Raw genomic sequence first — 23,216 nt, 5'->3', positions numbered from 1 at the left:
GTAGTAAGTGGTTTACTGTTAGCGGACAGCCCAAGCCCACGCGCCATAATTGGCTGGAATTATCTTAGATGGAATATGTAAATATATTGCTGTGGGGGCTCTCCATCTCTATAGATCAAAATAAACACAACGGGGCTAAAATAAGCAGTGGTGTAAGAAAGCATATAGTTAAGTACATCGCAACTGATGGCACATGGATGCTAGATCATGTTTGGGGGCAGTCTTGCTCTGGCTCGACCGGGCTCTTCAGTGCAAATGCAAGTAACGTCAGCATTTTTTTTTATTACAGGAGCTTTTTATACAAACATTAGATTAGCTCAGTCAAGGCAAGCTAGGCTTTAGCAGTATTGAAATAAGTGCATTCTAAAAAAAAGGCTGCAGAGAGTACAACAGTGGATTCGCCTTCAGAAATCATTCTAATATGCTGATTGTGGTGATGCAAGAAACATTTCATGATTAAATTATGCAATGGTTAAAAAAGGAAACAACGAGTGTGTGATTAAAGTAAAATAAAATGGTTCCAGAACAAACATTTATTTGAAATAAGTTAAGCTATTTGTAAGCATTATACGATTTCTTGACTGTCATTTTTTCGGCTAAATTTTTAATGGCGCCCTTGTTAAAATAAAAAATTTAGTAATTTCTTATCTTTCACAAAACGAGAAAACTAACATGCCCGCGCGAAACTTGAATGGTATTGTATATCATGAGAAGTACTCTGTTGTATTGCCTTTTTAATTTATTGATACAAAAAAAGGTTTTTTTTGTTTTGATTATGGTATGTACTATATATATACTATTTTTTTAATTAAATAGTTTGAATTAGTTTTTATCGTTATATTTTATATTTTTGGTTACAAATAATATTGTTGAGTGTGGCTTCTGTAATTTTTTATTAGTTAATTACTTTTTTATGTATATATTAGTTATTATTATTCATTATGAGTAATAGTTATTCTAGTGGGGCATTAAAGTTAAACTAAATTAAGCGCGTTATAGCTAGTTTATTATAAGGTTTATTTTATTTCAAGTAACAAACAAGGTACGCCTGATATAACGCGCCGTGGATTAACACCCATTAGGCATAACATAAAAATATAATACAAAGCAACAATAATGGAAAATCCGTATAATAGACGCTCATAATAACGACAAAAATGTGATACACTTAAAATATAATGAGTAATTTCATCCTTTAAATTCATTTTATTGGTACTTTTGATTTAATCACAATTAATTCACTTCACCGGCGAGTAAAGACCATACCACAGGACTGTATAATAGACACTTAAGAAGTTAAATGGTAAAACCATGCAACATGAATCCCTCATTCATAGCTCTGGGTCATGGAGGGGTCCAGAAGCAAACCCATTTAGAGGCAGGCTGCAGTAGCCTACATTAGCCGCAATAGTGTGATAGACTCCTACAGCGCTTCGGTGCGGGGTTTCATTTTCTGTGTTCGGGGAGGCGGCGTGCTAATCTCAGCGCAGACTCTTGGGGCTATGACAAGCGGAACAGCAGGTTGTCTCCGCGGATGCATTCCCGACTGTAATAAGCTTAAAAGAGATGGTGTTTTGGCTCGCAGTAGGGTTCATCAGGCCAGATGGCAAGGCAGCAGCACTGCCTTCAGTCACCGAATCTGACACACATCACACACACACAGACACACAGCAGCCATAATAGTAATTAAATGAGTGATACTCTTCTGAAATAATTCGGCGACAAGCGAATCAGAGGATTGTTATGATTGGTACCAAATCTGTCATGGCAGAGTAAAATAGCCGCAGCTGAAGATCTTAATAACACGGCCCGCCGACAACATGACGACTGAGTATTAGTCTGTACACCCTGCCTGACAAACAAGTCAAAAGCTCTACCGTTTCAGAGGGAGGCGAGTGTGTGTGTGTGGTGTGTTTTAGGAGAGTATCTGTTCCGTCTACAAGAGGACGCGTAGAGGGAGTAGTGAACGTAATCTCGGCAGCACCTTAAGAGTTGGACGCATGTGAAGAATACAGATTGAGAGCATGATTACAGCTTACAAACGACACGAATCTGTATCTGGCCGTCAAAACCACCTTGTGGCCTCTGGTTGCGTGTGGCGGTGATTAGTGCCACAGGAAAGTGAATTATGGGCCTATCGCTAAAGTTGTGGGCTGAAGGCTGTGGGAGGTTGCAGGGGGGGGCGCAAGTTGCTTTGGACAAGGTATTATTTTACAAAGCGATGGGGGCAGAAGCCGCTCGCTTTGCTGACACATGAGAAAATTAATGTTCGCTGTGTGAATCCTGTCATAAACCCTGCTTATAAAAACGGATACGGCGCCAAAGCTAGGCCAACTGGCAGGGTTTGTGCAGCAAAATGTAGCCAAATGAAAGACTATCACAAACATAGATTATTGCAATAAGATATCGTCAAAGTGTGATATGTATGGTGCTAGTGTGAGCTCTTGAGCATGAAGTATGGACTTGGTGACGTTTATGCGAACAGTTTTTTTTTTGTTTGGGAGTTGTTTTTTGTGCTTACATTGCAGACACAATATGTTAACAGCTTCTTTATTACGGCACTGGTTTTCCCGTGCGGAAACCTTTAACATTCCATTCACAAAAAAAGGTTTCTTCTATGTGGACAAAGTGGTTCCTGATTAGATACTATCTTAGCAAGGAAATGGTATATGTTCTCTAATAATTTTTTTAAAGAAATCATTGCGAACTTCCGTCAAGCAGAAGAACCCTGGACGTGCTGAGCGAGTAAAACATAACGTTCATTTAATGGATACTAAAGAAATCACATCGGCTGGCACAATGCGACTATTTTGGCACCACAATCATTTTAAGAGCTTAAACTACTGTTTACGCTTTAAATGTGTGAATCTGTGGGATTACCCATTAATGTGGGACTTCTTCTCACTTGACCAACCATGACCTCATCTAAAAATTCATTTGGTTTCCAAAGTAAAATTCCCAGTATTTTCTCATACGCGGTGTTATTTTTAAGATATCATTAAACTCATTTAAAGAAAAGACTCAAAGTAGACTGGGAATTAAAAAGTCAGTCTTTCAATTTTTTTAACATTGTGTGTAAGAGTGGCATTCGAGAGGGTGGGGGATAAATACATTACCCCATAATCGGAAGAGTATCTCGCATAAAGTCAGAGCCGAAACAGAGCGATAATCATGACACACACATCACTTACCACACCCGCTAAGGCTCACATGCACGCAATGATGCAACTATTCAACATCTCTTTACACTCAGATTAGACCCTCCGTTTTAGTCCTTCACAATGATTTATGGGATTGTAGTTTTGTCAGCTCATAGATAACGAGCCCAATGAGCCACCTCTATGTACCTTTGCCTTCCTTTTTACGATTTTCACATCCTGAGTTGGATTTGATTCATTTAGTTTATGGTTTAGTTGTTGCTACAACTCTTTAACAAAACATCTTTTTACCATTCCACCATACTAACCAATCATGGGAAATCCACACGTCAGGAACCAGGCTGAGCCGCATCGTATGCCCCGCGACTGACCTTCAAACCAGCACACTCAAGGTCGTGGTCTTTTCCCAAGTGGGCTGGTGACGGCTGGACTTAGCCGCGATTTTTTAGGGCCGCCTCTGGCTGCCCCCTAAGGACCTCCCCTTAGCCGGACCGCCGACCAACCCGCGTAATGGCCCAGGCTCTACCTGCGCTCCCTCACCTGACGCTGGGGCGCCCCTGCACTCCTCTTCTTCCCCGGACCACCCCCCTCCCTTTCTGTTCTTCTATGCTCATCATGCCCTTCTCCCGCCAGCTGCCCCCCTCCCCCTGGCCTTTCCATGCGTTGTTGCCTATTTTTCTTTCGGTCCTTGGGAGCTTTCCCGCTTTTCTCCCATCCCTCAGTATTCTTTATTCTGCTTTTTTTTTTCCTTTTTTTTTTTTTTTTTTGCTTTTGTTTCTACACCAGCTATCCGCCTTGGACGCTGCCTCTCGTTCCCCCCCTTTCCCCTGTTTTGGCTGCTCCTTTGCTACCTACACTCTGCCCAGGGCTGTTTGACCCCCCCTCCACTCCCTGTTTGCTTTCTCTTGTCGACGGCAACCTGTGCTGCCACCTGGCCCCTTCGCCCCCTTTGGTCTCCCCCTGCCCACGCCTTGGCTTTCCTTTGCACCTTTTTTGCTCCTCCTTACTAGTCCCCGCAACGACAACCCCCCTTGCCTGCCCCACCCGAACACTTTTTTTACATAAAAATATAATGAATACTATCTTGGTAAATAAACGTCAGGAACCCAGGCTGTCTAGTAATGCCAATCTATGACAACCCAGACTGACCTTTCAAAATCTAACACTCAAGTCGTGTCTGTTCCCCAAAGTGAGTGAATGGCTGTAATATGCAGAGATTTTTGATTAGGCCTTTCCTCTGGCGTGTACACTAAGGAAATCACATTAGCAGGACAGAAGACCAACACGCGTAATGACCAGCTACTACATAGCTCCAGTAAGAACTTAAGACGGGGCGACTGAACTAATCATCCTATTCACGACCAAACCCAACTCATTTCTGTTTTCTTATATTCTAATTGGAAATTAGAAAGCCAGCTGCTAAAAAATTGGCATTTTAAAAATGAGTTTTGCTATTTTTTGTATTTAGGTATTTGGGACCATTTTACGATTCTAAAAAATCAATATTATTATTATTATTATTTTTTTTTTTTTTATAATTCTTGTGTTTTATTTATTCTTTTTTGTGAAAACAGTTTTTATGATACTTTGTTTGAATACATAAATCTGAACGGCTGTTTGTAAACAAAAAAAAATTGATTTGATTTGATTTTTTTATTGTCCGTGACAAGAGTGTGAAAATGGAAAATTTCACACTATTTTGTATACACTGAAAAAACTTTCTTTTGAAAAATTTTGAAAAGGATTTACTTTGAAACTATTTTTGATCATAATCTACTAGTAAAAAGGAACGCCTGCCAACTGAACACATTGAATGAAAAAATACCCGTAATACCCCATAGCTTACTCCAAAGAGTAAACGTAATAATGTCTTCTCGTTGTTGGATTTACCATTTTAATTGTAATTGAGTGCTCCATGTAGTCTCAAGAAGGTGAGCTACATATATGGCGTTATGAAGCGCAAGGTTGGTGGTTCGATTCCCTGGACAGTGAAGTGTAAAAATTGATAGCCTGAAATGCCTGTAAAGTCGCTTTGGATAAAGGGTCTGCTCAATGCAAGAAATTTTAAACACTTCAAATTGTGTACCTCAGGGTAACATGGGGTCGTATCATTTTCATGCTTTTCTAAGGCGCCACCTACAGGGAAATATGCTTTTTCATTCCTGTCCATCTGCTTTTTTTACACAGTGATTCTGTGTGCATAGAAAATTGAACCGATTTTCATGTGAACATTTTTGTGGTTGGTGTTAACAGACCTTCAGTAGCCTGTCCACTACTTGCCATTACAATGCAAAGAGTGGCCGGTTGAAGAGGGGTGTTGTGGTGGGGTTCGCATCTTCCTTGCCACTTGGCATTTCCTTACAATTGTAAAATCGTCCTAGAATCACGGGCCAATGGCAGTATAAATCTCTAGATTACAAAATTTTTCAGATCTTTTCTTTCCTTTCTAACCTATACAAACACACCGCACCCAATAACGATGCCACTACTTCACATTCCCGTGCCTATCGGTGATAGTTGCGCAGCAACTTTAACTGAGTCAATAGTACCGTGCCCAATGAATGATGCTCTTCTGCTTGCGTAAACACCCCTCCCTTGGCATGATTAGTCCGCACGTTTGAGCGCCCACGGCTTTGGAGCATCATAACAGCCTACGGGTTTTTGTCTAGGTGCATACCTCTGCCGTAGCACTCTCAAAGCTACAATGACCCAGACATTCCTACGGCGCTTACATGCATAATGAACACGGCCTACCCAGAAAAAACAACCCGCTCTAGAGTGTCTAGACCTCCATCCAACATTTGTATTGAATAAACTGCAAATTGTGCAGACAAATCACACATGCTCTTCTGGTCCTCTGATGCTATGATGGATAGTGAATTTCATCAGTAATGTGTTTAACACTTGTTGGCTGTGCAATTCTAGCACGGCATAGTAATAGTGGCAGAAGCGTACCCTCTCTGTCTGCACGTTCAGCAGTTACTCATCCCACAGACTACTACCGTGATCAATCTGAGGGCACGTGCATGCCACGGGAAATGCTGAACAATATCAACTCCATATAAAGCTCAAACACGATCTGCTTACCCAAATATATTGGCCCCTTACCACTTAGTCCTAGCAACGAATCCATGATTTCTAGAACAATAACTAAGTGCTGGGAAAACTAACAACCACATGTATTGTTCCATGGAACAGTCCCTTCTCTCGCATATGCCACTGACCCTTCAGCGGTGAAATTCTAAATAAAAACATTGTGCTGTGCGCTATCGCAATGTATGTTCCCTCTTAACATCCAGTCATACATAAACAACCTCAATTACTTTTGAAATTGATCAATGATGCACAAGACTAGGTAAATCAGTGGGTTCTGATTAAAGGGAACGGTTAAAATCTTAAAACGACTAGCCTCCGTTCTGGTCTCTTAAAATGAATGGCTCCCTAAAGGTTTGTTGTAGTTTTCTTATTTTTTCAGTCGTGGCAGGGCTCTGACTGTGTGTTGCGCCGTGAATATAACATTTTAATCACCTAAAGAGAGCCGGTTGTCTTCTCGTGTGCGTGCCACATTAAGATAAGGCATTTGGTGTGGGTGCTGGAAACCATACAGGAGTTTTTCATAGGAAGCTACCAAGCTAGGGGGGAGTGGGTTTCCAAAAGTGTGAAAGGTTTATCCATGGCTAATGGAGCTATGGTTTTCGCTCTGACACTGAGAGAAAGTGTGATAATCTGACTGCATCTGGATTAATTTCTAATGTTCCTTGTGCCACACACTTCTAAAACACTTTGTGTAAGCTCTCTACGCGCGATGCCCTTGTTGAAATTAGTCAGAGACTTAACTCTGAATTTCCCCATGAAAATATCTTAAATTCTGAAAATGAACAGAGATCTTACAGGTTTGAAACGACATGAGGTAGCCGACTGGCCTGTTTCTACCTACGGTTTTTTTCCCTCCATTCTGTCACCGATTGAGTTTGGTTCCTTGCCGCTGTCGCCGCTGTTGTGCTTAGTTGGGGACACTTTTCATTTTACAGCGGTATCGTTGACGCGTTGATTGCAAAGATTGCCACCAGATACTATTAAACGACTGAGCTTTGAATGATGACAATCTACTTAAGTTAATGATGAACTGTCCTTTAAACCTTGTCATTTTTCATTATTGACACACTTTTTTTCTAATTAATGTTGTTTCCGTTTCTTTTGCACAACCCATCTTTTTTGTTTAAGCGCTATTAAATAAAGTGGACTTGACTTTGACTTGACAGTCCTGTCATGTTACTTTTGAATAGATTCACAATGGTCATTAGAGAGGAACAGCAACAATATTCTGCTCGAATGAACCAAGGGGAAGATAATGCAGTAAAAGCCGCCCGTGTACATCTCCTATTGATCAGTGCATGGTGTTAAATGCACCTCACTTCACACTCCGGTCCGGCTCATAAACAATTAACGCCTGCTTTTATTAATATCTCTTTAATCCCTCCCAGTCCCACAGCCATACAGCTTCCTCCTTTCAGAGCAGCTCACTCGCTCTGTAGTGTTAGGATGCCAGGTGATGGCTCTCTCTCTCTCTCTCTCTCATCTCCTCCTCACACACACACACACACAGGTATCTGTTTGCTGTGACACAGATGGTGATGGTGATCTTCATGGATCTCACGGCATCGGTCGTTTGTGTTTTTCAGTGCAGTCTGGAATGGTATTGGAGGGTATTGCTCTCTTGGTATTGATCTCTCTGTCGCGTGTAGATAAAATATAATTCCTTCAAACACATCGTACACAGCACACACCACTCACACACACACACACACCTCCGTTTCCATGTTTTATTGGGTCATTCTCCATAGGCGCAATGGGTCTATTTTACAAACTGTATTTTCTAGCACCTTACCATAAAGTAGACATAAACCTACCCCTCATACTAAACTACAGGCATTTTCAACATTTTTCAAAACACTTGTAATTTCTTCTGCATTATTATACATTAGCTTGTTTTTTCATGGGTAAAAGTATAAAATTTCCAATAAAGTCAAAATTGACTGGTTTTGCTATATTTGTGTTGACATTTGACACACACACGTATACAAATATTAACAAATACTATAATATTATATAAAAAATACCAAAATAATGTATTGTAATTTAAATAATGATTGTTGTATTATGTTATTATTACTATAATAACATACAATTTGAGTACAAATTGAGTACCATCTTCATAATTTGATAATTATGAATAATCTCAATGTGCTGTCATACATTATAATAAAAAATAACAATATAAGTGTGTGTGTATAGTAACAATAAGAATATAAGCGTTGTTGTTATTTATTATTATTATTATTATTATTATTATTATACATTTGACTTATGCATTTGGTAAATCAAATTTCATAGAAATTTAACTTTTACATGCTGATGTACCACCTTTTCATCTGATGTGTATTAATATTTACAAACATTATACACATTTATTATTATTATTACATTTACATTATGCATAGTATTATTGACAACATATTTTTATCATCATTTATTATTATGCATTTTATATGATGTGCATTTTGAGGCTTTTATCCAGAGTGACTTGATCTGCATTCAAACATACATGTCCTCAATGTCAGTCCTGTGTTCCCGTGTCTTGTGTTTTTCTCCCCATGTTCTCTCCATGACCCAGTTTCTCCCTCGTGTCAATTATGTTCATTGATTTCAGGTGTGTCCCATTGGTTCCTTGTTTCTTAAGCCCTGTGTTTTTCCAATGTCCAGCTCCGGTATTGTTCGGCTCTATCCCCTCTGCTACGTGTGCTTTCCTTTGGTTTAATAAAGACTGTTCCAAGAATTCCCCTACGCCTCCTCGCTCCCTTCACAGTAGCGGCAGATTGTGACACCTACTCTTTGAGTCACAGGAATGTATCTGTGTGCTCCTCGCTTGTTACTGGTGGTGCTTTTCTAAAGGAAACGTCATTATTCATATCCTAAACCTGACTTCCAGTGTGTAACTCATCCAGCATTTGTGCCTCAGACCATCAGGCTACTGAATGATGCATTAGTTTCTGCTCTTATCTCAGCCCTCCCGATACGCTACTGCAGTGACTCCACTGTCACTTTAACTGTCCATGCAGATAAGCTCCTATGTTATCTATCTAATGCTTTAATGCAGTGGATTTGACTTTAGCAGAACACTTTAGCAACGTGTCGCTTTCAGCGAGGGGATTTGGATTCTGTTTTTATTGTTCAGATGTGTTGTTTTTTGAATAAAATCGTCTGTTAAGTGCTAAATCTCACCGCTCTCACCACTGACTTAATTATCGTGTATTAATAAATATATAAACTACTGCTGGGATGGCTTTGAACAGTCACAGGGAAGTGGCTTACATGGGAGCCTCTTTCCTGAAGAGGAAACTCTTCTTATGGAAAACTAAGAATGCTTCACACACACACACTTCTCTCTCTCTCACACACACACACACACACACACACACACACACACACACACACACACACACACACACACACACACACACACATTCTCACAACATGTCAATAATAAAGGAAACCAGTTAAAAATATTCCACAAAGTGTTAATAAAAGCACTCAGAAAAAACATGGCAGAATGCTCAAATTAAGTTCATAATACAAACCGGCCTGTCTTACCTGTTTGACAAGAATTATGTATTCAGTGTAGGACTATCAAGAATGGCTATAATATTGTATTTTTAGAGGTGTTTGCTGAAGTAAGCCTCAGTAATGTTCTCATACTTCAGCCTGAATCAGCCCTAATTATAAAGCATAATATTTTTGGATTGTTTTTTTTCACAGTGATCTGTAACTTTACTGCAAATTATCAAAGTTCAGGACTGTCACGCCGGGCTGTTTCTCCCTGCTAATTGGTCAGCCTCAGCTTTCAGCGATGCCCTGGGGGCTCAAGTGGGTAATTTTCCACTACTTGCGGAGGAGTAGATTCAGAGAGAAACCTGTGCTATATCTTCCTGAGTGACTCCTGATAGATAAAGGGAGGAAGAGAGAGAAGCAGATGAAAGGGAGGAGAGAAGGTGGGAGAGATGAAAGTGGTGGTAATTTCTTCCTGAAGGAAATGTCTTGACTGATGGGACAAATCCTGCTTTCACTGTAACTCTGTTTTGGACCTTGTGAAAAAAGAAGTGTAATTAAATATTGAATGAGCACTGTGTAGTGTGCTTCAGAATCTTATAACGATATTCTAAAAAAACTGTATTTGCCTTTTTTTAAATAATACACGCCAAATTAAAAAGTTCTACTTTCATACATTTTGATGTGTAGGACTAATATAATGTATTGTGTTTTTCAATATTACTTTTAAAGTTAATATATTTTTTGCATTGTGCTTCAAAATTGCAAATTCATCAATTTACAAGTTTCAATGGGAATTATAAAGTATATTTCAGTTTTACCATAAATGCAATATATTTGGCCAGTATTACTTCAAACCATAAGTCTATTATCGCCGCTCTGATATCACAATGAAGAAAATGTGCTTAAATAAAATACGCCTTTTTTAAGAAGTAGGTTGGCGTTATCGTTTAGTATTATTTCTAAAAAACAAAACTGCTTCACTGCCAAACCAAACCAAGTAAATGTAGGTGAGACCAACAGCAACCAAAAATGTCATTTGGTCAGACTAGCATGCAGAAACATGCATACACAACAACAAAAAAAAAAAAAAAATCTCTTAAAAATATTTAATAATTTTGGCATTTTTTGTCACTAGGTTTTAAACTGATTCTTGAAAATGTTTATGTATTAAAAAGTTTGCAACACTTTTAGATTTGGGCACAGAGTAGTTACTATTAAGTTTTCCATCAATAAAACTACTTATTTGCTGGTTATTGATAGTAAAGTATAGCTAGTTTTTGTAAGTAATTATGTTTAGTTGTTGTGTAGGGGATTAAGGGATATAGAATATGCTCATGCATAATAAGGCATTGATATGTCCTTTTATAAGTACTAATGAAACAGCCAATATAGTTAACTAGCAACTAGTTAATGGTAAATAGTGTTGTTCCCCTGAAATCTAAAAGTAAGTTACCAAATTTTCAAACCCATATAGAAAAACTTAAATGCATTCCACATCCTACACTACTATTTAAAAAAGTTTGAGGTCATCGGTAAGATTTTTACAATTTTTTTGAAAGTCTGTCATGTTCACCAAGGCTATATTTATTTGATACTGAAAATACCAATGAAAAGTAATATTTTAAAATAATATTAAATAACTATTTTCTATGTAAATATGTGTTAAAGTGTAACTTATTTCTGTGATGTGCACCTGAATATTCAGCATCATTACTCCAGTCTTCAGTGTCACATGATCTTCAGGAAATCATTTTAATATACTGCTTAAGAAACTTTTTATGATTATTATCAATGTTGAAAACAGTTGTGCTGCTGAATGTTTCAGGTGTTTCCTTTTTTCATCATCAGAATTTGTATTACTTTGTAATTTAACTCTCATTTTGAAAGTTAAACTCACACTTAGTTTCTTGTAAATTAAAAAACAAAATGTAGTTACTTGAAAAAAAGGAAGGAGTTTGATTCACTTAACTCACATTACTTAGAAAAGCATTAAACATTTTTCTGACCAAACAGAAGAGTTTTAAATTCTTAGATGAATAAAAATATTTTTTTTTTTCTTTATAATTTTTTAACAATTTAACACACATCCTAGCTGATTAAAATATTAATTTCTTTCAAAAATTAATAATAAAAAAATCTACTAACCCCAAGCTTCTTTGAACAGTAGTGTACATGCATACCATGCCTTCATGCATTCAGACACAGGAAAAGAACAAAAGGAGGGGAAGAGAACAAACGCAGTTAATTCCTCACCACATCAGCCCACAATCTCTGCAGCCTCGATGCATGCAGCATGAAAACACCAGGACCCTACAAAACACATGAGCACAACCTGCTGCCCCCCAGAGACACACACACTGTGTCTCTTTTGATTTCACTCAGTAAGTCATATGAAAGGACAAGATTGTAAAACCTATTTATCTAAACTAGTGTTGTTTTCACATCTCAGTCTCCTTATAAATTACTTCGATCACCCTAGCAACAATATATAGCAATGGCCTGAAAACACTTTGTGAGAACAGTCTTGCTAAGTTACTGTCACCAATAATACACCAGAAACTACCTAAAAATGCCCTAGCAAACACTCACAGCACCCTAGCAATCACGCAGTAATGTAATTGAAAACCCTCATGAAATCTACTTAAACAAACTTCAAGATAGGCTTTTTAAGTTTAAAATGTAGGCTACTGCGCTAACCACCATGATAACACATGGGGCAGAATTCTTAGAGTTCATTATAAAGTGGCCTGATCACTTAAAAACATAAGCAGTATTCATTCAAAGTCATACACACAAGTACAAAAACACCATCGTGGTAAATAAACGCACTACAAATATCTAAATAACTAAAATAATAGCAATAAATATGAACTAAACAACAAAAATTACAACTTCTAAAACACCCCCATGTACATTACTAACAATAGTTATGCCAAAATGTAATATGATATGATTATGTTTTTTATACCTGTAAAATTGCATTGTAAAACATATTTTTCACTTGAGAAAACCATATACATTTTGACAAATACTGCAAATTTAAAAGTACCTAAACAATTTACTTTCCCCCATAATATGAAAATCATTTTTCACTGGGTAACTTCACTAACCAGGTAGTAAATGCATAAAAATATAATGACTCTGCTGTCTTATCAAGAGGTGTTGTTCTGGTTGTAATGTGATATATGTCTGCCTTAATACATTGGACCATATGATTTTTTAGCAGGACATCAGAAACAAATGCTGCTTTATCTCAATTCCAAGGCAGAACATGCCAAAATTCATCAGAAACATACACCAGCATATCAGCATTATCCAGTGATGGCTGCTCTACAGCTGTCTGAGCTTGATGAGGGAAGAGTAAGCGTTAAGGTATCGTTGGGTTTTTTATGATACCGGTGCCAAATCGATACTTTTAAAATGGTACCAGTGCCTAAACGGTGCCTGAGCTTATACTTAAAAAATAAATAAATAAAATAAATACCCCAAAATAGGATGGATTGCCCATTATTGAGCACTATGGGGAAGTCATGGGCTAATGGTTAGAGAGTTTGACTCTCCTAACCCCTAAGGTTGTGGGTTCAGTCCGGCCGCAATACCACGACTGAGGTGTTCCTGAGCAAAGACACCCGAACCCCCAACTGCTAGTTCTCGGGCCTTGCCAGCATAAATGATAAATTCCAGACTCATACCGGTGTGCTGTTCACTGCTGTGTGTGTGCACTTTGGATGGGTTAAATGCACCAATTCTGAGTATGGGTCACCATACTTGGCTGTATGTCACGTCACTTTTTCACGTCCATTTCTGTAAACACATTTAATTAATGCTTCATTCATACTGGACACCAGAGAGCGCCCTCACCCAGAAACTCCACGTATGCTTCACAGAAGGAATAGGACTCAAGAAATCCCTAATATGGACAAAGACATTGCTATCGCTGTAACTGAGTAAACAGAAGATATAAATGTTTTGAATGATCAAAACAAAGACAATAAACACTCGACAGCAACAATGTATAGTTTATCTGTGTTATTCAAGCCATCTTTGGTATTTTCATCATAATTAAGTATATTTATCATCCATCGCCAATCGACATAGTCTTTTTACCATATGCTTTTTACAGTATAGAACATATTTTCTGCCTCATTCTGTGACAAGAAGCCACATCAGATCACAAAAGGAAGCAGTTGTGGAGTAAAAACATTAGAGTAGGGCTGCACTATTACAAAAAAAATAATAACCACTATTAATTATTATGAGGACAAAATACCAAAACTTTATATGAGTGATTTATTTAAAGATAGCTATACATATCAAATATGTATTTCCTGTAAATAAGGTTGCTATGACATCTACATTGTAGAGACCAGCGGAATTTCAAACAGACAAACAAAAAGTCCTAAAATTATTGAAAATAATTAAACTGTCAGTAATAAAAAAAAAGCAAAGGACAAATACAATAGAATAAAAAGATACAAATGAAACAAACTGTGCTTTAATGTTTTTTTTGTATGCAAGTCTCAAGCAGTTTACAGCCTACTACAGAAATTAATAATCAAATGTAAAATAAAACAGCATAGTCTTCACTGTAAGAATTAAACTTTTTGTTTCTTAAAGCTACAAAAATCCTTCACTCAAGAGCAGTGTGTGAATTTGTCTTTAGTTGTTTGATTAATAAGGACAAAGTCGCAGCAGGAAAATATCCCGCTGCCCACTTCAATATAAGACCTACACAAAATACAAATAACAATCACACGCATATTTTCATTCTCAACTCTTTACGTTAATTTATTACATGACTGAAGAAGGTATACATGATTAATTACTAAAGCAGCATTTCGACACATTTTTGCGTGCATTTGTCCATTTAAGCGTGCACCTTGAGCTAAAAGATGACTTTACATGTCCGCGTTCAGTTCCGTCTCTGAGCGCATATCTCTTCCTGAGGGCAAGCGCCAAGTTCTCTTTCACGCTTTTAAAAACATGAATATAAATATGCTTCGATAAATCAAGCTAACGTCCCATTTTACAAAAAGTCATGTTACATGATTGCACTGATTTGCATGGGAAATTGGGCTTTTAATGAGGAACAAAAACGCAGCGCTACAAAAATGGGCAGAATGGGGCACTTAATGTCGTTTTATCTCGATTATTGTATTTTCATAATCGTTGAAATGAATCGTCGAAATCAAAACCGTTTTTACGATTAATTGCCGCAGCCCTACGTTATAGTGTTCTCTTTCGTTGGACAACAGGTTTAGGAAACACTTCTCATTACGTGTCATTAAAGGAAGAGAGAAGTTTAGCTGTAGGCATTTTAATCTAAGAATGTTTGGCTTTAACTAGCTACTTGGTATCGAAGTGCAACCCTAGAAAAGAAACGCAGCAAAATAACACAGCAGGGGTCCTGAGGCACTCGAAATTAATTAAAAATACCTCCCGTTGAGCCAACAGATACCGAGGTGACCTCTCTTTAAAAAAAGAGTACAGTGAAAAAGACATCAAACCATCCAATATGAGGAAACCAGCAGGCTTAATCACAGATCCGATGCTAAGCAAGCTTTGGAAACTAATAAGTTCCTTTAAATCTGTGATAAAAGACTGGCTTGCCTATATATTTAAGCTAAGCATCTACAGCCATTTATGCATGTTTTTGTGCAATTCTAGTTCCTATCAATGATGACTAAAAAATAATCTATAAGCGTATTCAACAAGAAAACAATTATCAGCAGTAGCAGCCCAAGATAATTCACCCAAAAATGAACATTTTTTCCCATCATTTAACATCATGTCTAAAGCCTGTATGACTTTCTCTCTTCCTTCTGCAGAACACAAAAGATGATGTTTTCTATATTTCAATAACTTACAGACATTCATGTACGGATGAAAGAAACACTGAGCCATTTCCCTCTGACATTTACTGATGCCCCGGGTCCCTTTCAGTGTGTATCAGTGGTTTTAACCAAGAAAAATAGGCCTGAAATGTGCAGCTAATTTCCCTGAGGGACCCTTGCAAAATAGAAACCAATGGTTTTTCAAGAGGTACAGTGATACATTTCCACCGTGATGGATCTCTGGGAAAGAGTGCGTCATGTACCTTGCCGACATCAGCTGGCGTTTCATCAGAAATAATGACCCTGCATGGAGTCCCACACCAATTAAAGCCCAATGAACGAGCATGAATAACTGACATGCTACTGGCTGCATGAACTGATTGGAAGCCACGTTTAATTACAGCAGCCTGATCTATGCCTGGTTGGGTTTACACTAATTTGTCTTAAGCGGGGGGACATGAGGGAAGGAGGGGGAGGAATCAATAAATCACTTCCAGCTGCCCTGCGTCATTTGTACACCCTATACAGCAGCTGAGTGTCCTTCTAGAGACTGGGACTGGGTACTGCTGACTATTTTATGAAGCACTAAACATCATGATACAAGACATGATTAGAAACACTGCACCGCAATGACAATAGCATTCGTTTGTGACTGAAGTAACTCTGACAGCACACGTTAAACTGCTTCTTCATTAACCAGATTAAATTCAAACACTTTTTAAAACAATAGTTTTTCACAAAATGTGAATATTATAAACTGTACTGTATTTTTTTTATTATTATTTAAAACTTAAATTATTTTATTTTAATGTTATTTTTATTTATTAATTTTTAATTATTTATTATTATTATTGCCAAGATAATGGGTTAGATTCCCAGCAAAATTCACATTCAAGAATTGTTAAAAATGTGTGCCTTCAATGCAGTGTACATTTCCTCAAATAAAAACACATCTAATAAATGCATAATTACCCATATAAAACAATTGAGAAACTGACATGACTAAATAATTTTTTTTTAATTTTGGGTCTGTGCACCTGCATTCACAGGTGCCGCTAATTCACAATCGCTACAGACATTTCGTACATGTCACGGTTGCTACTGTGAGGAACGAAGGAGTGTGGAGACGTAGGAGAATTCACGAAGAACAGTCTTTATTAATCCACAGAAGGGTAACACAGGGCAGGCAGGAACACACATGTAGCACCATAAACGGACAAGAAAGACGTTCACCAGACCAAGAAACCAGGAACAGACACCACAATATATACACAAGACTAAATGAGGATACACACCTGAACCAAATGAACACAATCAAACACGGAGAAACTGGGTCACAGGGGAGCACATAGGGGAGCAAATCACAACAAAACAAGAACACAGTGGTCTGACATTACCTCCCCCCTCCCAGAAGGCTGGCCTCCTCGCCTACTTAACTTCCAGAGGGAAGGGGTGGGCACTCTGGAGGCCTCTAGGGACAGGCTTTTATGGGATGGGAGGCCTCCAGGGTGGTAGTGAAAGTTCCGGGACCCATGGCAGATCAGGCAGTTCAGGGTGTCATGGCAGAGCAGGAAATTCAGGGGTGCCAGGTGCATGGGCTGGCAGTACAGGGGGAACCATGGCGTGGTGGCCACCCCCGTGGAACCATGGCGCAGGCCAACGGACGACGATGCTCTAGCCCCCAAAATTTTCTTGGGGACTGAAGCCCTCTCTGGGCTGCACTCGGGAACCGAAGACCTCTCTGAGTTGGACTCAGAAACAGGAGCCCTCCCTGGGCTAGACTCAGAATCTGAGGCCCTCTCTGGGCCAGATGTGGGAACAAAAGCCCTCTCTGGGCTAGACGTGGGGACAGGAGCCCTCTCTGGGCTTGATGTGGAAACAGGAGCCCTCTCTGGGCTATACTTGGGATCTGAGGCCCTCCCTGGGCCGGACGTGGGAACAACAGCCCTCTTTTGACTGGACGTGGGGACAGGAGCCCTCTCTGGGCTATACTCAGGATCTGAGGCCCTCTCTGGGCCAGATGTGATAACAATAGCCCTCTCTGGGCTGAATGTGGGGACAGGAGCCTTCTCCGGGCTATACTCGGGATCTGAGGCCCTCCCTGGGCCAGATGTGGGAACAGGAGACCGAAGGAGGGCTGGATGGGACCAACGGAGATGAAGGGGACTCAGGAGATGAAGGAGAGCTGGATGGAACCAATGGATGCGAAGGAGAATCAGGAGACTCAAGTTGGACTCAGGTTGGACGCCTTGTTGAGCACAGTGGACTGGGTGGGCTGGCAGTGGAGCTCTGTGACATGAGTGGGCTCCCTGTTAAGCTCTGTGATGTGAGTGGGCTCCCTGTTGAGCTCTGGCGACCATTCTGGATTGGACTCTAGACAGCATTCTGGAGCGGACTCAGGAGAGAGGATCAGGGTTGACAACAGTCTCTTCCTCCTCCTTCTCCTCTTTTGGGCTGAGGTGAAGAAGATAGCTGTTGTCATAATAGGACTTGGGAGTGAATCCGCCTGCGGGCTTGAAATTGGAGCAGCCGGCGGGCTTTAACACGAGAGGAGAAGGCCAGTTCCAGACACCGGAGGAGGAGAGCTGGTTCTGGATCGGGACCGGACACTCTCCAGACACCGGAGGATACCTTCCCTCCAGCTCAGTCCAGTGGTGTCTGGGAGGTCGACGGTGCGATGGTAATTGGCCCCGATCCAGAACAAATAATTAAGTGTGAAACCAGACAGACACCCACAATATATACACAAGACTAAGCGAGGATGCTAGGCAGACACACCTGAACCAAATGAACACAATCAAACCGCGGGGAAACTGGGTCCACGGGAGCACATGGGGAGCAAAACAAAACAAAACAGGAACACAGGTCTGACAGTACGCACATTCCACAACACCTCAGCTAATGCAGCTAATTTTACAACACTAAAGGAAAAAGTCACACAATTTCAAAGAAAACATCCAAGCAACAGTATTTCCGATGGCTCAAAATTGTTTTAAGGTTAAATATGACCCTGAACATAATGTAATTTAACTTATTTTCCCACGCGAACCGGGAAAACTTGGTCTGAATGAAAATGCAAATTCATTCTTTGCCCCTAGGTGCCGCTTTTGGAGCGGTAAAAATAGCTGTTTCCCCAGTAATCCTGTACACAAAGCAGCACTGTGCTCACAAACGCTGCTTTATCAGGCATTACAGGCATGATGAAATGAAACCAATCAGGACCAATCACGCGCAGATTAGCCACGCAAAGCAAGGGGTTTGGAAAAAATTAATCGGTGAGTGATGCATCTGGGAGTGGTTGGAACAAGTAAGGTAAAAATAAATGCATATTATAAGACAATGAAAGTGTTTTTTGAACTTGCATGCATGTCAACCTGTTGTTGGGGACTCCCAAACAAAAATATGAACCTTTCATAACCCATAATAGGGTCACTTTAATACAATGATCTTAAGGTTTAGTGTAATATAGTGGGGAAAAAATAAGAATTTATATATAATTGTATTGACACTTATATATATATATATATATATATATATATAATTGTATTGACACACATTGTATTGACACATGAATTTAAAGATTATGGATCTAATTCAATTCCAGTAAACAAGTTCCTTAAAAATCTTATAGCAGCTTTGAGAAAGCTGAGAAGATGAGAACAGCTCAAACCGATTCAGGGGAAAAAAGATATTGTGGCCACAAATTAACATGTTACAGTGTAATTAAATATTAATCAACATGTAAATAAACAATGTTACCATATCACTTCTCAAAATTTGCTTGTATTTATGCATAATTTACTGTTATTACTATAGTAACTACATGTAATTATGTCACCGTAAAATAATGTTACCATATTCACTTCTCAAAATCTTGCATTTGTAAAAAGCAGAACAAATGAAGCAAACAGCTTTGGCATTTGAGCCGAATTCACATTTGCCCTTTCTTTGAGAGGGACTCGAGGGATGCCCGCAGCGTCAGATCTGGAGCTGTGAATCACTGAGGGACATCCCTGAGTCTCAGGCAGCATCCTGTTCTTATTACCAAAGCCATCGAGACACATCTGGGCCGAACTGATTAATCTGGTCCCACGAGCTTTCACGGATCTCTCTGTGGAGCTTAATGTGCCACCAAGGTTTGCTTTTAGTACGACAGTTACTCGCTGTACTGAACCATCATCCAAATAACAGAAAAAAACAACAACAGAGAGGTGGCACACATCCACACATGCAACATATTTAAATAAAAAATGTTGCAAATATACAAATGCACAATTACTACATAAATATTTGACACAAAGCATAATTAAGCAAATTCATTAAGTGGCTTAATTCATTTCAGTACAAATGAAACACTGTATTGACAAATGAGCATCCATGAGCAGATTTTTGTATAAAAGTTTATGTTTGGTGATACTGACGTTACAATTACATCACTGTCTTGATGTATCACATGTATCACTCTGACTTTTCCCTCGGTAAGCTAATATGCCTCTTATTAATAGTAAGGTAGTTGTTAAGTTTAGGTATGAGGTGGATTAAGGGAGCTAAAATATGGTAATGCAGATTAAGGCATTAATATGTGTATGTAATATAAAAGTACTAATAAACAGCCAATATGCTAGTAATATGCATGCTAATATAAGCATCTAGTTAATAGAGAGAATTGGTCCATTAACAGGTTTTTCAATGACCAATGTCAATGTAATGCTCAAATGAGGTTTTTGACAGAATCACCTAATAGCCTTGAATGTGCAAAGCATCATGCCAATCTTTTAACTTCTCTGTTATGGTGATGTTCCCTGAAGAACTGGGTTTAAATTCATAATACAGGATGTGGTTTGGGTCATTTGGACAAAAAGCATCATGAATTCACTGGGTAAAGAGAAAATGGAATAGCATACTGATATTGTAAATATTGATGCTCTTACAAACAAGTCAAGAATGCCAAAAGTGATTTTATCAAAACCTAAGAGATATGCTGGCTTTCTACATAGTCAACAACAGCTATAATCATGTAATGCAGCATTTATAACTGTTAAAAACTGACAATAGAATCGTACTTGAAAACTGAATGACTGAAAACTGATAATAATGGTGACTAACTTCATTCAAATATGCATATGCATCTTTTTACAAACAAATGACACTCATGGTCATTATAACAAGCACAAATTTGCATTGATTTAACTGTAATGAATACAAAAGGGCTTTTGGAGAGCACAGATTGCTTCAGACTTAAAAGGCTTCCATGCAATTAACACAGGCTCTTAAAAAACATGCTCCATTATCATTTTGAAAACAAAACAATACAAATTTTCATCAAAGTTGCACTTAAATTATATTAATGCACTACGATGAGACTAAATGACATGTTGATGGCATATATCTGAAGAAAGATATTGAAATGAGGCACTAAAAAACCATTCCTATAGTTGCTGATCACAGGTTTTGAAAGTCAATTTTCAGGGCATCTAAACTAAGCATGATCCAAAACACACTGCCATGTCTTTGCCATGCTTTTTAACTTTAGTGGGTGTGTTATATATGACACCCAAAACATGTTGTGTGATTGTGATTTTCTGTGTATATAAACCAAACTAAACACACAAGAAAAGCACCTTTATAAACACTCTGACACATGTCATTATGTATTCAAATATTATGTTTTCCAGCATCACAACATTGCATGAATCTGATCTGTTGTGACCCGCTTTACAAAACATGCACATTAATCGGGTCAACTATTGATGTTTCATGTGTTTATAGAGACACTTGCCAACATAAATGTGCATGAAATGAACATATATTAATGTTTATATGTGTCATAACACATCACCATCACAACACTGAATGCACGAGTTTTTGTTTTGTCCTCCTTCAGCATAACATGTGCAAGTTAAAGCCCATGTTGCATGCACAGAAAAGCATGCACGCAAAGAAATACATTAGTGTCCTGAAGCTTTATTTACACACATATACTATAGCATTAGGTTTGATGTACCTGGGAACACAGCTTGGAGATGAGCGGTCAATCTCCCACGTTGCAAATAAATTCATAGGCACAGGCATGATGGGACCCAAACCCGCCGCACCCGAGCCCGAGCCCCCAGCTCCGGCCATGGCTGATCCTCCGGGCGCAGCGGCGGCGGGTGCGGGAGCGGGTGCACCGACGCCCGGGTTCATGAACCCTGACCCCTCCTCTCTCCACAGCCGCGGCCATCACCGAACCGACGCTCAAGCTGGACTGCGATGGTCGAGGACCTCACTTCTCATGCACACGGTCCGGACGGCTTTCTGCTGCTGCTCATCTCTCACATACACAGATTTGCGATGGTCAGAGGCGGAGCTTCGCTTCAGAAGAAGAAAAATGTGGAGCAGATGTGATCTGCGGTCGGTCGACAGGCGGCGCTGAATCACGTGCTCCGTTTCCAGTTCAGTGGGCGACTCGCTAACGAGTCGTTCTTTTTAAGTGATTCAATCGAACCGATTCGCGAACCGTTCGTAAATAACTGCGCTGTTTATAAAGAGAATAAATGAATCCCGAAATCCGTTCCTACGAACAAATTTGCTGAAATTTGACCGAGAACTCGTGAATACAACCTCATATTCTCACCTCATGAATATTAATTTGTGTTTTTCCTCTTGAGGATATAAAAATAAAATTATAAGCAAAATGTTCCTAATGTTGAGGTCTTAATTATGAAATTTTATCTCTGCCTTCTCTGTGGTCTAATGGGTTCAGGATCAAACCTGGCCTTCATCTGTTGTGCTGTAGGTTTGATTAAATTGTAATTGTGTGCAGTGTCAGGAAAAAATAATCAGAGAGGGCAGTTAGCCTTTATTCTTCAATAATCAAGCAACTGTGTTTTAATTTTAGAATATAAACACAGTCATGAGTAAAGTGGCATAATTCATACTTTCAGCTCAATGACTCATATATTTGTGCATCATGAACAAACCCTGGCATTATGCTTCCATGTTTGTGATAAGCTGAGATGCATCAAATATCGATCTATAGGCCCTATCCCAGCCCTGGCCCGAGGCGCTCAGGCCCTAGTCCGGCCCGTGGTCCGACAGCTCTTCAGAATTCTTGGCCCGAATCCGACCCATGATCTTTTTTTCCCCACCTTCTCTCAAAACAGCTTATACTACTGTTTCAGCTAAAATAGTTCAGTTTTGTATGCAGAGTGATTAGGCTATATTTCATTTTTATTAAGTTAATTTAGAAAATGTTTGGAGCATTTATTTGTTTGTTAAATATAAGTTTTTGTTATTTTAAAGTATAACCAAGCGGCAAGTGGCAGACAGTGAGTTGATCATATGTTTGATCAATTTAGCCTTCTCAAATCATCACAACTTGCCTAGAATAAAATCTATAGATATAAAACACTTCAAGCATATCACAATGTTAGTTTAAATGTATAGGTTAACCTATAGCCTATAAATGTGCGCTTAGATGCATATCTAATCGTTTGTGAGAGAGCTAAAGTGCACTTTACAGGACATATAGGCGACCGACGCTTTAATTTTTGCTCATAAAGGTAAGAGTATACATCACTGAACTGTAAAGGGTCTACTTTTTATTTTACAAAATGTTGTGCTTTTATAAAAT

The 23,216-nt window shown here is 39.0% G+C and overlaps 1 protein-coding gene across 4 annotated transcripts in view; it reads right to left on the bottom strand.

Annotated features, from left to right (window-relative positions):
- LOC109060697 (phosphofurin acidic cluster sorting protein 2-like) overlaps positions 1–21,964 on the bottom strand; it is a 58,411-nt gene extending 36,447 nt beyond the window's left edge. For all 4 annotated transcript variants that reach the window (XM_042748851.1, XM_042748853.1, XM_042748852.1 and 1 more), the window contains exon 1: positions 21,606–21,964. In XM_042748851.1, coding sequence (XP_042604785.1) covers positions 21,606–21,787 — 182 coding nt within the window. In that variant the 5' untranslated portion in view covers positions 21,788–21,964. The remainder of the gene's footprint in view (positions 1–21,605) is intronic.
- Positions 21,965–23,216: the final 1,252 nt, after the last annotated feature.

The sequence above is a fragment of the Cyprinus carpio genome, chromosome B22 (assembly GCF_018340385.1).
Source record: "Cyprinus carpio isolate SPL01 chromosome B22, ASM1834038v1, whole genome shotgun sequence".
In the NCBI taxonomy this organism is placed as follows: domain Eukaryota; kingdom Metazoa; phylum Chordata; class Actinopteri; order Cypriniformes; family Cyprinidae; genus Cyprinus; species Cyprinus carpio.
This window is presented reverse-complemented; position numbering and strand designations above follow the sequence as displayed.